A 15023-nucleotide genomic window follows, 5' to 3' on the forward strand; every position below is an offset into this window, starting at 1 on the left:
TCACCTCCACCAATTACAATGGACTAGATGGTAACAGGTTTGGTTGTTGTTGTTTTTTTTAATTTAAATAAATCTTTTTATTGGGGGCTTAAATCAGATACCCAAAATTGGGGAATAAAGGCATGAAGTGGTTGGCTTACAAACTTTCATAGGTGGGTAACATATTCACAGGATTATAGGGTTAAGGTTTCGGTGTTAATTGCAATCGTGAAGTTAAAGAATTCTGTACAGGTGCCAGGTTGGCAAGGGGTGGATTGAGTTAGTTTATTGTGCCAACCTGGCTGATAAACACATGTGGGGTTAATTGAAAGGCAGAGGGATAAATAGCTCAGCAAGCCTCACATTTCTAGTTCTCAGGTCTCTTGCTTTGTGATGGTCGCACCAGGGTGCAGCTGCCTTAGAAGTTCCCTGCTTCAGCTGGCAAGGCTGACTTCCTGCAAGACATTCCCAAGGAGAAGCCACATGGACCTACCCTGATGCAGCCCTGGGTGCTGGAGCAGCTGTGTAGAGACTCCTGCCAGCGCTGAGATGCTTACATGTTCACTGACTCGGCTTTCCTCCTGCAGTCGGCATCATTGCATGTGTTTTGTGAGATGGAGGAGGACTTTGTGGAAAGGTGTTGAACATATGGGTTAATGGGCTAATGTTGGACTGGTAGATTTGGGCAGCACTGGATTGGGATGTTTTCTTTTCAATTGTTTTATTAGGGCTCATACAATTCTTATCACAATCCATACATACATAAATGGTGTAAAGCACATTTGTACATTCATTGCCCTCATCATTCTCAAAACATTTGCTCTCCACTTAAGCCCCTGGTATCAGCTCCTCATTTTTTTCCCTCCCTCCCTGCTCCCCACTCCTTCATGAACCCTTGAGAATTTATAAATTATTATTTTGTCATATCTTGCTCTCTCCAATGTCTCCCTTGGGACCTTCCCCCACTTTTCTGTTGTCCGTCCCCCAGGGAGGAAGTCACATGTAGATCCTTGTAATCGGGTCCCCCTTTCCACTCCACCCTCCCTCTATGTTCCCAATATCACCACTCACACCACTGGTCTTGAAGGGATCATCTGCCCTGGATTCCCTGTGTTTCCAGTTCCTATCTGTACCAGTGTCCATCCTCTGGTCTAGCCAGATTTGTAAGGTAGAATTGGGATCATGATAGTGGGGGGGAGGGGCAGATGAAGCATTTAGGAACTAGAAGAAAGTTGTATTTTTCATCGTTGCTACATCGCACCCTGACTGGCTCATCTCCTCCCCGTGACCCTTCTGTAAAGGGATCTCCAGTGACCTACAAGTGGGCTATGGGTCTCCAGTCTGTACTTTCCCCTCCCATTCACCATGGTAAGATTTTTTTGTTCTGATGATGCCTGATACCTGATCTCTTCGACACCTGGTGATCACACAGGCTGGTGTGCTTCTTCCATGTGGGGTTTGTTGCTTCTCAGCTAGATGGCCGTTTGTTTACCTTCAAACTTTTTTTTTTTCTGTGTTTCAGATACTTTTTATTTCTTCAAATTTGTTTATTTATTAGGAGTGACTGAAATAAAAAATAGAATTGAGTCCCATCATCATCATGATCATCGTGGAAATGGCTTTAAGAGAAAACTGGTCGGATGAATATTATTGCTTCCCATTTTCAACCAGTAGGTAGTTGCCATTGATCTAGACAGCCAACCGTCTGCCAAGAATGCTTGAGATATGTTATATAATACAACATGCCCATTCACGGGGAAACCCACTAGGAAATAACTTATGTGTACTTCTTGATTTCATCGTACAAGACCAGCACAAAGGCACCACCCATGCCTCTGAGCACATTGGACCAGGCGCCCTTGAAGAACGCTTTGCTCCCTTCATCCCGAGCGATCTTCCTCCAGCAGTCCAGCGTGCCGGTGTACATGATATCAGTTCCTTTGCGCCCCGACTGCATCATCATTCGGCGACGAACGGTGTCAAATGGGTAGGAAGTCAACCCAGCCACGGCTGTGACGGACTGTGCAATCATCCAGCTGACGAAGATGTGCGTGTTCTTGGGATCCGGAAGCCTTCCCTTTGCGGTGTCATAGATGCCGAAGTAGGCAGCCCGGTAGATGATAATTCCCTGCACAGACACGTTGAAGCCCTGGTACAGGCCCCTAATCCCGTCAGACTTGGTGATTTTAACCAAGCAGTCACCGAGGCCTTTGAACTCCCGTTCGGCGCCGGCTTTGCCCACATCAGCTGCTAGACGGGTACGGGCAAAATCAAGAGGGTACACAAAGCACAAAGATGTGGCCCCCGCGGCACCGCCCGATGCCAGGTTCCCTGCAAAGTAGCGCCAGAACTGGGTCCTCTTGTCCACACCACCCAGGAAGATCTGCTTGTATTTATCTTTGAAGGCAAAGTTGAGAGCCTGGGTGGGGAAGTATCGGATGACATTGGCCAGGTTACCACGCCAGAAAGACAGGACTCCCTGCTCCTTGGGGATACGAACCACACAATCGATGATGCCCTTGTACTGCTTATCTGCGGTGATTTGCTTGCTGGCGTGCTGCACCTGCAGCAGCAGCTTGACCCGTTCGATGGGCGCTACCGCCGTCTTGGAGATGGCCGCGGCCACTCCACCTGCCAAGAAGTCCTTGGCGAAGGACACAGCGGCATCTGTCATGTTGGAAGAGAACGAGGCGACGGGCGACCGCTTAGATGGAACAGGAACCGGCTCTGACTCTACCTTCAAACTTTTAAGACCCAGACGCTATCTCTTTTGATAGCCGGGCACCATTAGCTTGGGATGTCTTCTTGATGCGCACTTAACCTTTATATAAAACTCTCTCTTATACATGAGTTTCTGTGGATTTGTTTCTCTAACGTACCCAGACTAACACAGGGCTCTTACAACTTTTATAACAATCCACACATCAATTGTATCAAACACATTTGTACATTTGTTGCCATCATCTTTGTCAAAACGTTTTCTTCCTACTTGAGCCCTTGGTATCAGCTCCTCTTTTTCTCTTCCTTCCCCTCCCCTCTCACCCTTGTGAATCTTAGATATATTATAAATTATTATTATTTTCATATCTTACACTGTTCATTGTCTCCATAACAGGTTTTTAAATTTTTATCTTTTTATGTATATGTGGCTCCTTCATCAAACCTCAGCCTTTGCTCATGCACTTCCCTCTTTCTGGAAAGTCCCCCTCCCCCCATCAACTCCACATGATGACTCCTTCTTTTGGTCATTGAGACCCCACATTAAAATTCACTTCCTCAGTAAGGTCACCTGGACCACCCAGGCATTCTCTATCACATCACCCGGTTTCATCTTCCTGCACAGTCATAATAGTACTTTAGGTGTTTGCTGTCTACTAGAAACCCAGAGACCAGAGTGGCGCTTGGCTCTCATCAAGTGCTCATTAGCCAGGCCCTGAATGAATGAACAGTGGCTGGGTTAGACTCTGAAGGGCAGGCAGTCTTCCAGAGTGAAAGGACGAAATGGACAAAGGTGTGAAGTCAGGAGCAGGCACACCCTGTCCCAGGAGTGGCTAACCCAGCTTCAGACACAGAAGGGGTGTTAGAGATGCTGGGATCCGTCGTGCAGGGTAATGGAAGGCCATCGAAAACCGTAGCACTGAAGAGTAGCCTGATTAAAGCTGCTTGTTGCTTTTTTTATTTTATAAGTCATTTTATTGGGGGTTCTTACAAATCTTAGAGTCCTTACATCAATTATATCAAGCACATTTGTACATATGTGACCATCATCCTTTCCAAAACATTTCCTTTCTACTTGAGCACTTGGTATCAGCTCCTCTTTTTCCCCCTCCCTGCCGCACCCCCTCACCCTCGTGAACCCTTGATAATTTATAAATTACTTTTATTTGCATATTTTACACTATCTGCTCTCTTCCTTCATCCATGTTTCTGTTGTTTGTCCCCCCTGAGGCAGGGGGTGTTGTACGCTGATCATTGTGATCTGTTTCCCCTTTGTTTTCCTTCTCCCTCCCACCTGCCCCCTATCCTCCTGGTATTGCTACTTTCATTATAAAGCTGTGTTTTTGAGATAATTAACCCATAGTCTGATGTAGTAGAGATTAACAAAGGGCCAGCCCCACAATTTGAGGGGCCTAGTGCAAAATGAAAATCCAGTGCCCTTTGTTAAAAAAAAAACAGAGAAAGGGGTCCCTTGAAAGGCCCTGTCTAATATATAGCCTTTCTTCCACGGTCAGTTTCTCAACTTGTAATGCTATTTAATGTCCTAAATAAAGAACGATGGTTGCCCATATTTCCTTTTCAGTCCATGTCATTTCCAGTGTAAGGGGTTGGTGAATGCAGAGAAGCAGCAAGACTGACCAAGGATATGATAGGGCGCCTTGCTCATCTGTGCTTGGTTCAGGAGGAAAGTGTGCTCTCTTGGGTGCCAGAAAATCCACTTTTTCATCTGTAGACAGGATGTAGCTATTAACCTTGAACTTGACAATCACATGGAGTTCTGTGCTCATAGTGCAGCATACTCTGTAGTTGCAGGATGACATATTGTGTATACCTCCTCCCCTCCACACACTAGCTTGATTGCCTCCAGCCCAGTTCACTTAGGGAACCAAGCTCAAGATATTACGCGTCTCAAGACAGCAGAGCATTCCCTCCCTTCTGAGCAGCGAGGCCCTGTGCAACGGGACAGCTCACTCACCAAGAAGCAGCGGGAAAGAGAGTCTGAGAAGTAGGGTGACAGGCTAGGGCTGAACTTCAGAGACGAGGGCCAAGGATTTAGAATGAGTTTGAAAGAAGAAATGCCTCTGTAAGGAACTGTGACCAGACTGAAGGGAGAGAATGAATCTTATTTGTTAATATATAATAGTTTTATCGACCTATCTTACACAATCCAATATGTCCAGTCACATATAATTCTGTTGTCCAAGCCCATCAAGTGGAGTTATACAGTCATCATGCTATCACCTCCCCTGCCCAGAGACCCCCAGGAATGAGTCTTAATAATGGATGGCATCTAGAAACGTTTCTACTCCCTACTGGAGTATAGAGCTCTTGTAACTTGCTAGAGCGCTGCCCTTTGGCTCATGGATTTCACATAGCACTTGGTCCACAAGCTCTATGTGTGTAGACCCAAGTGGGCAGAGGAGGGGGTTAATTCATAGGAAGGGAAGGTGGGGAGCAGGCAGTACACCTAAGCCTACTTGGCTGCGGGTCAGGATCTCAGGACAACTGCTGCACGGAGGAGGTGCTGTTGGAAAGGCATTTCCAAGCGTCCTGGGAAGCCTGGTGCCCAGATGAGAGGAGGTGGGGAAACCCTTGCACTCTGTTGGGCAGGTGGTGAGGAGAAGGCTGAAGAAGGCCGTCGTGGGAGGACTGGTAGCCCCTGCCACGACAGGAATGTCCCTTCTGTAGTGTCCTGGTCCCTCAGGGGTTTGTCTCTGGGTGCCTACCAGAGCTTCTATCTATCCCCAGCATCATGGCTGCTCTCTTGGTCTCTGGTGCTCTCAGTCGGCCCCGCCTGATTCCCTGGACTCTCCCTCTAGCTGTGTCGCCGTTTCTTTCTCTCTGCCCGGGGCCACCCACCTCTGAATGTAGCTCTCCTTCCTTCTGGGGTTCTGAGTCTTCCTGGTGGGATCTTTCCCTCCATCCTGCACGGACACGCCCTTTGTCCCCCCCCCCCACCCCCATTCAGATGAAGTCCAGGACCTGGGGTCTGAGAGGCCGCCTGGCCCCGGGGAGAAGAGAGGGGGCGGGCCCAGGCGCGCTCTCCATATCTGCATATGTATGAGGTCGCCTGGGCCAGCGACGAGGAGGTGGGGCTTCTGGGGGTGGGAAAGGGGCGGGCACCCCCGAGCCGCCCAGTATAAAGACTGCGCGCCTCGGTTGCCGGCCCCGCACTGCTGAGGAGCGGAGCCTCCGCCTGGGGGACCCCCATCCTTGGGCTCTCCCCCAGCTGCGCGTCCTCACCCCACCCCCACGACCGGGCGGGTGCGGCGGTTTCGGCTCGGCAGGGGGGCCGCGAGCAGTGACTGGCCCCACTCCACAAGCTCGTTACATCTCGGATTTCGGGGCGCGCCCTCATCCCCGCCTCTTTGCACCCCGCTTTTCTCTGCATTTCCCTCGGGCTTTATAGCCGTCTATCTTTTGCACTTCTTTACGTTTTGCTTCGAGGCGGTTTGAGGGTGAGGCTGCATTGGCGCCCCCCACCCCTCCTCTTTCATCCTTCCTTGCTCTGACAGCCCCCCTTTTCATTGCAGTCGGGGGGCGGGGGCTTGGATCAGTGCATCCTCAGCCGGCTGCCAGCACCCCGCAGCGCGTGGCGGGGGCACCTCGGAATTTGCAGCCGCAGCTTCTCCATTGAAGGGGTCGCCCTCTGCCCCGCCGCCTTTGCTCTGTGCGCGCTGTGGTGCGTGGCGGGGCTTCAGCTAGCGGCGCCCCGCTTCTCCGCAGCCCCCCACCCCGCGCCGCCAACATGGTCATCCGGAAAGAGAAGAAGAGCTGCGGGCAGGTGGTTGAGGAGTGGAAGGAGTTCGTGTGGAACCCGAGGACGCATCAGTTTATGGGCCGCACCGGGACCAGCTGGGGTACGCGGGGCGCACGAGCGAGGGTCGGGGGGCGCGGAGGCACCCCTTGTAGGCGCCAGGCTCCAGGCTCGGCCGGCGCAGCCCCAGCGCCCCTCCCGGGTCCCCGGGTCCGGCCCCCCCGCCCCCCGCCGGATTCTGGGCGGGGGTGGGGTGGGGGGCGACGATCACCAGTCTAATCTCCGGAGCTGGCCGCTGCGGAGGCGGAGAAAGTAGGTCACCGCCGCCTTCCCGCCCCCCGCGGAGCCCCCTCGGGCGGGGGGTTCGCGGGCTCAGCGCGCGTGTCCGCGCCGAGGCGCTGGGCTGGCTCTGCCTCTCAGGGTCTGGTCGCCCAGCTGGGCGAGCGCCCCTTCCCTCCCTCCCTCCCTCGCTCTGGTTAGCCAGCTAACCCTGTCTATTTTTAGTCGGTGCCCACCCCGCCTAGACCCTGGGAATATGCACGAGGGGGCGGGTCTTGGAAAGGTGGGCCGGGGAGGGGGCTGCTGGAGGAGAGGATGCTCCGGGTTGCCTGCATCCCACTGCTGAGCGTTGGGAGCATCCCGCGGGCAGCATTTGTGGGCGGTGTGGGCGGGGGGACTGTTGGGGAAGGGGCTCCTGTGGCCGGGTGTTCGAGGCGGGGCGTTTCGCTCGGTAGTCGGTGCAGGAAGGAGGAGGGCTCATGGTGGGGAGATACGCGCATCATCCAGCGGGCGTTCCCGGTGGCTCCGGACAGTTCCTGGGTCCAATGTCATGGCAGGACTCAGGACATGCGGCGTGTATTCTGTGGGGCCTGGGCTCTGGCCACAATGCCAGGGATGGGTGGAATTCTTCCAAAAGGGCTTGGAAGGAGACGCGGTATGACAAACGCACAACTCCTCCAATGCTGGTGGGATACTGCCCAGCGCTCACCCCTCCCTCGATGCTTCTGGCCTTTGGTACAGTCCCTGGGATCTGAGGGCTTTCTGACTGCTTGGGAGAATCTGAGGCAGCTTCCTGGAGGAAGGAATGCCTTTGGGGGAGGAAGGACTGGGAGTCTGAGGTGGGCCGGGCTGTGGGGGGAGATGGAAACTGCACAGCTTCCACTAGGCTGAGTGATGGTGTCTGGCAGTCAAGCTGAAGGGCCTGGCCAGAGGCCTGCGGGAGGGTCCACAGGATTGCTCGCCTCTGCTCTAGGTGATGCGTTAGAATCGGGCTGTGACCCTGGAAGACCCTGGATGGCCAGCCATGGCGCTCTAATTTTGTAGCCAGCTTGGAATGTAAGGTCCTTCGTTTCAGAAGCTATGTCCCAGGCTTGGCTCTGTGGGGCCCGGCCAGGGGGAAGCATGTGCTTTGCAGGTGTGGCTGGGAGCCTTCAGACTCCGCAGGGTGGTGTGAAGAGCTTGGTTCTGATTGGTGGCCAGTGCCAGCATTGAAAGTCACTGGGTCCAGGGCCTTTTAAGCAGGAGAACCAGGGACAGTGGTCACAGATGTGCCTATTTCAGGGCCACAGCCGGTTGAGAAGTTGGGAATGTGCTGTGAGGCAGAATTTCTTCAGTCTCTGCTCGGGTTGTCCTAGCAACGAGAGTTTAGGTCTCTTGTGGCCACCATCCGTTCGAACTTCACTGTGCCCTAGGACCAGGAGGAGGGCTTGGGAGCCATGGCTCAAAGCCAGACACAAAGGCCTGTTTCCAGATTGTCTCATTTTGCTCCCAGGAGAGGGCTTTAAGATGTCCCTGTGGACATCCCATAGCTGGACTTCTGAGGGGGGCTGAAGGGGGGTGGGGTGGGAGTAGGTGAGGCTATGGTGGGAGACTTGGAACCTATTGACCCTCCTTCCTCCTCCCTAGCCTTTATCCTCCTCTTCTACTTCGTCTTCTATGGCTTCCTCACGGCCATGTTCACCCTCACCATGTGGGTGATGCTACAGACTGTCTCCGACCATACCCCCAAGTACCAAGACCGACTGGCCACACCGGGTGAGTGAGGAGGTACCCCTTACTAGCCATGCTACCCACTGCCCTGACCTGAACCTCCAAAAGGAATTCACGGGCTTAGAAAATTCACAGGAACGTATTTGTTTCCAATGATCCAGTCTCCCTGTGCTGGGAACATTTTAGTGTTGCTTCCTTCAAAGCTGTGTTGTGGGGGAGATGGCGGATCTTCAGACATTGCCCTCCGGAAAGAGCTTTGCCCCATCCCTCACCTTGGTCCCCCCCTGTGTCTAGTACCCTGGTCCCTTGGTGTGGTCCCTCATTTCACACGCACCCTATGCTTCTGCCCTGGTCTAGGCTTGATGATTCGCCCCAAGACTGAGAACCTTGATGTCATAGTCAATGTCAGTGACACGGAGAGCTGGGACCAGCACGTTCAGAAGCTCAACAAGTTCTTGGAGGGTGAGTGGGGGACTGGCTATGTAGTTGTCCAGGATCTTGAGCAGGACATTGGGAACCCCAGCGGCAGGACATCAGGCCTATGAATCTCTCGTTCTCCGCCCCCCCCCCCCCCATAGCTTACAATGACTCCATCCAAGCCCAAAAGAATGATGTCTGCCGGCCTGGACGCTATTACGAACAGCCTGATAATGGAGTTCTCAACTACCCCAAACGTGCCTGCCAGTTCAACCGGACCCAGCTTGGTGACTGCTCTGGCCTCGGAGACCCCACCCACTATGGTTACAGCAATGGGCAGCCTTGTGTCTTCATCAAGATGAACCGGGTACTCCGGACCTTCGTCCGCAGGCATAGCAGAGGAGGGGGCTGCTTCCTCTCACTGGGGAGCAGGGGCGATGGAGTGATTCAGCACTTGGCTGCTAGTGGAAAGGTTGGGGGTTCAAGCCCACCGGTTGCTGAGAAAGATCTTACCGTCTGCTCCCATAAAGATGTGTATCCTTGGCAAGCTTATGGGGCCGTTCTTCTCTGACACACATGGGTTCCCATGGGTCAGGCTCAGCTCAAGGGCAGCAGGTTGGTCAAGGAAGATGAGGGGAGGTTGGGGATGTCTGAGTAGCTGAGAGAATAAGAGGTGAGATGTGCAGCGGCAGGACTGGATTCGAGTTTCTGCCACTAAACCGTATCACCCCCTCTCCTCTAAGCCTCACCGCCCTTCCTTTCTGCGCCAGGTCATCAACTTCTACGCTGGAGCAAACCAGAGCATGAATGTGACCTGTGCAGGAAAGGTGAGTGACTTTGCAGACCTTGTCCACCTGCCTACCTCTTTGCACCTACTCAGCCCTTACTCCTTATTTCCATGTAATTCCTTCATGCTTTCCATTCAGGCAGCTCATTTCTTCCTGTCTTCTTTGCTCCTAGAGGCCCCGCCACTATAGGGACCAGGGGGTAAGAGTGGGTCCCCATAAGCCTTGAACTCCCACCCCTCTTCCTTCTCTCGAGGCTCTTGTGTGGCTAGAGACAGGCCCTCCCCGCGTCTGTCAAAGCCCAGGCTTCTGACCTCTCTCCCTCACCCTGCTCCCTTTTCCTCTAGCCCCTGGTAGTCGTGTCGTCCACTCCCCTCTTTAGGCGGTTCATAGCTCCTGCTCCCACCGTCTTCTCTCTAGGACCTGGCTGCCCCTCTCCATTCACAACCCTCTTGCTCCCTACTCAGTCCTTACTCACCTATCTGTTCTCTCCCTGCTCTGCTCCAGAAACTGACTCCTGAAGTTGGGGTAAGAACTTGGGGTGGGACTGGTGTAGGAGGCTTTAGTGTCCCCAGCTCCTCTCAGGTGTTCACAGGCTGCTGAGACAGGACACCCACCCGCCACCCCCCTTCCCTGCGCACACACAGTCTCACAGGAAACAGCTCTGAGGGAGGGACAGTTTAGGGGTGAGGAATGAGCAAAGGAAGTCTGGAGAGCCCAGAGCTTCCGGATGCCTGCCAGCCCTCACAGGCTCTCCTCCCACCCTTCCCGCCCCTCCGCAGCGAGATGAAGATGCTGAGAGCCTGGGCGCCTTTGTCATGTTCCCAGCCAATGGCCACATCGACCTCATGTACTTCCCTTACTATGGGAAACAGTTCCACGTAAGTCCCGCAGGAGGCTGGGATGGGATGGCGGATCCGTCAGGAAGTCCGTTCTTGGGGGAAGAGGCTGGGTTTGCCACCGGCTAGACCCTTACTTTCCCCCTCTGACCTAGGTGAACTACACGCAGCCCTTGGTGGCCGTGAAGTTCCTGAACGTGACCCCCAATGTGGAGGTGAATGTGGAATGCCGGATCAATGCTGCCAACATCGCCACGGACGACGAGCGAGACAAGTTTGCTGGCCGCGTGGCCTTCAAACTCCGCATCAACAAAACCTGAGGCCCCTTCCTTCCGCCCCTATCTCTTTCCCGTGGATGCTTCTGGAATGTCCCTGACCCTGCCTGGTACCTCCCTCACCTGCCCCAAAGGTATTTTTTATAACAGAGCTATGGCTTGTCTGAGTCCCAGCTCTTTGCCTTTACTTCCCAATCCAGCCTGGGAGCCATGGTCATTCCCACCTCCTTCTCCAAACTCCAGCCCCCTCACCTTTCTCTCCTATGGGCTTTGCTCTGGGTGTGAGGTCCTCACAGCCACCCCTTTCCTGACCTCCTGTCCCCAGAGAGCTGTGACAGTGCCCACCTTTGACTCCCGAGATGAATGTGGTAACCCGTTCTTCCTAAACTTCAGCCTCTGTTGCCTCCCCCTCCCCCCTCCCCACACATACACCCTTACCTATGCAGTAGCCACCTGGGTAGCTGTGACTGAACTCGGTCTTCTGTTCCCCTCCCCCATTCCCTCCTCTGAAAAGAAATCTTTTGGAATTGAGGACAAGGTGGTTCTGTGGCCTCTCCCCTCAGCACATTCTCACCCTGTGGTGACTGGTGAGCTGGGAAATGAGGTCTCCTCCCACGGGGAGAGAGAATGGAAGAGAAGGCTGAGTATACATATAGACTCTTCTGGAACGTTCTCCAGTGGTGCCCCCTCCCCCCTCCAATTCCTGCCAGATCCCTCCCATCCTCCACTCAGTCACTACTCAAAGGGGTGGAGTGGATCTAGGCTGAATATCCACTTTGTCCCTTTGTTTCCCTTCCCCCCATGAGCTTTCCCAGAATATCCTTCAAGTTCCACTTCCCAGGGAGTGCTAGGGTGGGGGAGGGGCAGCCGTTTTGGCTCTGTCCCCAGTGGCCACCTTGAAAACATCAACTGGCTAGGAGACCATTCCACCTCCCTCCCCTGGGCCCAGATCTGTCCCCACTATCCTTTCTCCGGCTTCCAGTAAGCAAGCTATCAACTAACCACTAACTCCCGCACTTTCCTCTGCATGTCAGCCTGAGAGTTTCAAACACCGCAACCCCCCCCCCCCAGCTATTCAGTCTCTGAATTCTTGGCTCCACCTCCATCTCCTTCAGACCCCTCTACCTTGTTTTCACCCCCCCCCCCATGGATGATGCGCTTAGAATGTTAAATGAGGGAACTCCTGCTTGCTCAGGGGACTGTGGCTTAGTGATAGAGGCATTTTTTTTAACTCTTTTTTTCTCCAGTGTCCCTTCCTTCCTTACCCTCTTCCCCGCCCCCTTTTCTTTTTAAATGCTGCAGCAGCCTCCATAACCCACCCCGGAGAGGCTCCTCCCATGAGTCTCTTGCTAGCTCTGGGTCTCTTTCCTTCGGGCCCCACTGTGTCCCCCACTCCCCTCTGCCCAAGGGTCTCTCTCTCTCTGCAGTTATTTAATGCCTATGTCAGATCTACTGTAAAAAGAGGATAAAGTACAATAAAATGAGAGCAATTATATATATAAATATATATCATACACAGAGTCCTGTGTGCAGGTTGTGCTTTTTGAGCTCTGGGAGGTGGGTGGAGGGTGGCCCTGGGTGAGATGCATCCTATCCTTAGAGCAAGGAATCTTGGTGTCAAAACAATTAAGTTTGACCACTAAACCGAAAGGTCGGGAGTTCACATCCACCAGCTGTCCCAACAGAGACAAGGCCTAGGAAACCTCACAGAGACCACTTACTGGTCCTGCAGAGTCTGGCTCTGTGTCAGAATTGACTTTTACACATATTACCCTGAGATCAGGAGCCCCTGGGTGCCACAAATCCTTCATCAGCTACTAACAAAAGGTTGGGGTTTGAATCCACCTGGAGGGGACTCAAGCGAAATCCTGACAATCACCTTCCAAATGGCCGTAGCCTTTGGAAACCTCTGGGACATAGTTCTGCTCTGAAATACATGGGGTCGCCATGAGTCAGTTTCTTGGAAAGTGCGCTGATTTTCGCTTTGAGATCACTCAATCTGAGAGTCAGGAGGCCTACATCCACTGTACATCGATTCTTATCAAATGCCCACTATGCATTCTAGGACCATGAGGATACACTTAGGAAAGAGAGAGTTCCTGCCCTCCTGGAGTGGCCAGCTTAACAGGAGCGGTGAGGAGCGCACAGTAAGTTCTCAGACAAGGCAGGCTTCACCATGCTTCAAGAGGGGCGCAGGCTGCCAATACTGGAACTCAGCGTGGTCGCTACTTCCTGTGCTGGGGCTCAGAGGCATTTCAGCTGGGACTTAAAAAGGATGGGATCATTCGAGGAGAGAAGAGCATTAGTTAGCGAAAGCCTAGACACAGCTGAAAAAGCTTAGTAGTTTGACATGTATGATCCTAATTTGGGTGTTTTTTAAGAGTTTACAACCACATCCCTACTTAGCTAGGCAAAAGGATGGGTAAATACCGCAATGCGTATTTGTTTAGCTATGGGGAAAAGGTCAGGCTGATAGCTAATTGTTATTTTATTCTTGGGGCTTATTTATGTCTCTTGCTTGCAATGAGTTGGTCTTAGTAGTTGTCTTGAAAGTTTTATCGTATATGAGTACATATATTCACAGTCTAATAAATACATAATTCACACTCCAGTTATACTAAAATGTGATCACAGGACACTCTCTTGTGTATCTGCTTTCCTCAGTTAATTTCCTCTGTGGCTATCTGACCTGGTAACACTCTAATTCATTTCTTTAATGGCCGTATAATACTATCTCCCGGGTCACTCTCTTCCAGCTAGTGTGGTACAGCTTCTTGACAAGTACAGTAGGGAGGGAGTTTCCTACGCTGCAGTTTGCCTCCCCATCTGGGGGATATCTTTTGACATGACCAAGTCTTTGCTTTTATATGGTCAAACATGTTGAGTTACTCTTTTGTAATGCCTAGGCCTCCAGTCTCAGTTTAGAAGGTCGGCCTGCCCAGTCACTAGGCAGGGGTGGGGAGCGCCTGGCAGCCGGCTTGCATCAGGCTTTGGCAATCATCACCACCAGCTAGCACCACACACCTCACCATCGAGAAGTGAGTGCCAGCGTCCCATGAGGGGTGAGTTAATGAATTGCCCAAATGGCCCTTGGCCAAGGAAGGGTTCCCACTCCTGCATGAGGGCACACACCTTACTTTCTAGATATTTCAATTTCATTTTAATACCCCTTATCTGATTTGTGTGTGTCTGTGTGTTGGTGAAAATTAAGCGCCCGGCTTTATTTTTAGTTGTGCTGGCTTCCTTTATTTCACTCCTGGATTCTCCTGGTCTGTCTGTCTGTCATTCTCCTCCACATACCAAGCAAGGTTGACCTGATGCCCCTGGTTTCCTGTTTCCTAGCCAGGCAAGTAGGGCCTTCAATTGTTTCTACACATGGTTATTCATGGGCATTTGTTCTTCTCCATAAAGTTACGAATGGACCCCATGTATGATCCTAATTTGATGTGTGTCAAAAAAGAGTCCACACGCATATACATGCACAGAGAAAAGGGTGAGTAGGCAAATACTGGAGGAAAAAAATAACTCACCTGGTGAGATTCTCATGCGAGTTGCATTATCATCTTCAGAAGACCTGACAGTGTATTAACTTTTCCCGTGTGAAAGCAGTCTTCCCTTGTGTTTGGATCTTGGCCTGTGTGCTCAAGATAGTCTTTATACCTATAGATTCTGTGCCTATTTGTTCTCGTATTAAATTTATTCCTAAATATAGAATTGCTTTTGTCATTATTTCAAATGGTTTAAAAACAAAGAATCTTTTTGTGGGTGCTTTTGTTAGAAAATATTCCTGCATTTATTTCCTACTATTCATTTATCTTGGGAGAGACTGGACTTTCTACTGCCGTAAACAGTCACCGGTTCGGAAACTCACAGGGCATGACTCAATGGCAGCGAGTTTGGTTTGGTTTATTTATCTAGCTAGGAGCCCTGTTGGCATAAGAGGGTACCCGTCGGGCTGCTAACCACAAGGTCAGCTGTTCAAATCCATTAGCAGCTCTCTTTGATCTGAAGGAGGACGAGCCTGCTTGCTTCTGTAAAGATTTATAGCCTCTGAAACACTAAGGAACAGTTCTGCTCGGTCCTATAGGGTTGCTATGTATAGGAATTGCTCCATAACAGCTTTTTAAAATCCATGTAAGAGGAGCCCCAATGGCATACTGGCTTAAGCATCGAGCTGCTAGCCAAAAGGTTAACAGTTCCAAACCACCAGCTGCTCTGAAGAGGAAGGTGAGATTTTGTACATTTGTAAAGGTTGTAGAAACTC

General features: G+C 51.9%; 1 protein-coding gene and 1 pseudogene across 1 annotated transcript; one reads left to right on the plus strand and one right to left on the minus strand.

The window, feature by feature from the left end:
• Nucleotides 1–1479: 1479 nt before the first annotated feature.
• LOC142459368 (ADP/ATP translocase 2 pseudogene) lies at nt 1480–2707 on the minus strand (annotated as a pseudogene).
• A 3176-nt stretch (nt 2708–5883) lies between these two features.
• On the plus strand, nt 5884–12262 carry ATP1B2 (ATPase Na+/K+ transporting subunit beta 2). The gene is made up of 7 exons (XM_075559116.1): nt 5884–6557; nt 8360–8488; nt 8801–8905; nt 9022–9227; nt 9631–9687; nt 10428–10526; nt 10640–12262. Exons 1-7 carry the CDS (start codon nt 6446–6448, stop codon nt 10802–10804), a joined length of 873 nt encoding a protein of 290 aa, XP_075415231.1. The 5' UTR covers nt 5884–6445; the 3' UTR covers nt 10805–12262.
• Nucleotides 12263–15023: the final 2761 nt, after the last annotated feature.

The sequence above is a fragment of the Tenrec ecaudatus genome, chromosome 10 (genome assembly GCF_050624435.1).
Source record: "Tenrec ecaudatus isolate mTenEca1 chromosome 10, mTenEca1.hap1, whole genome shotgun sequence".
Lineage (NCBI taxonomy): Eukaryota > Metazoa > Chordata > Mammalia > Afrosoricida > Tenrecidae > Tenrec > Tenrec ecaudatus.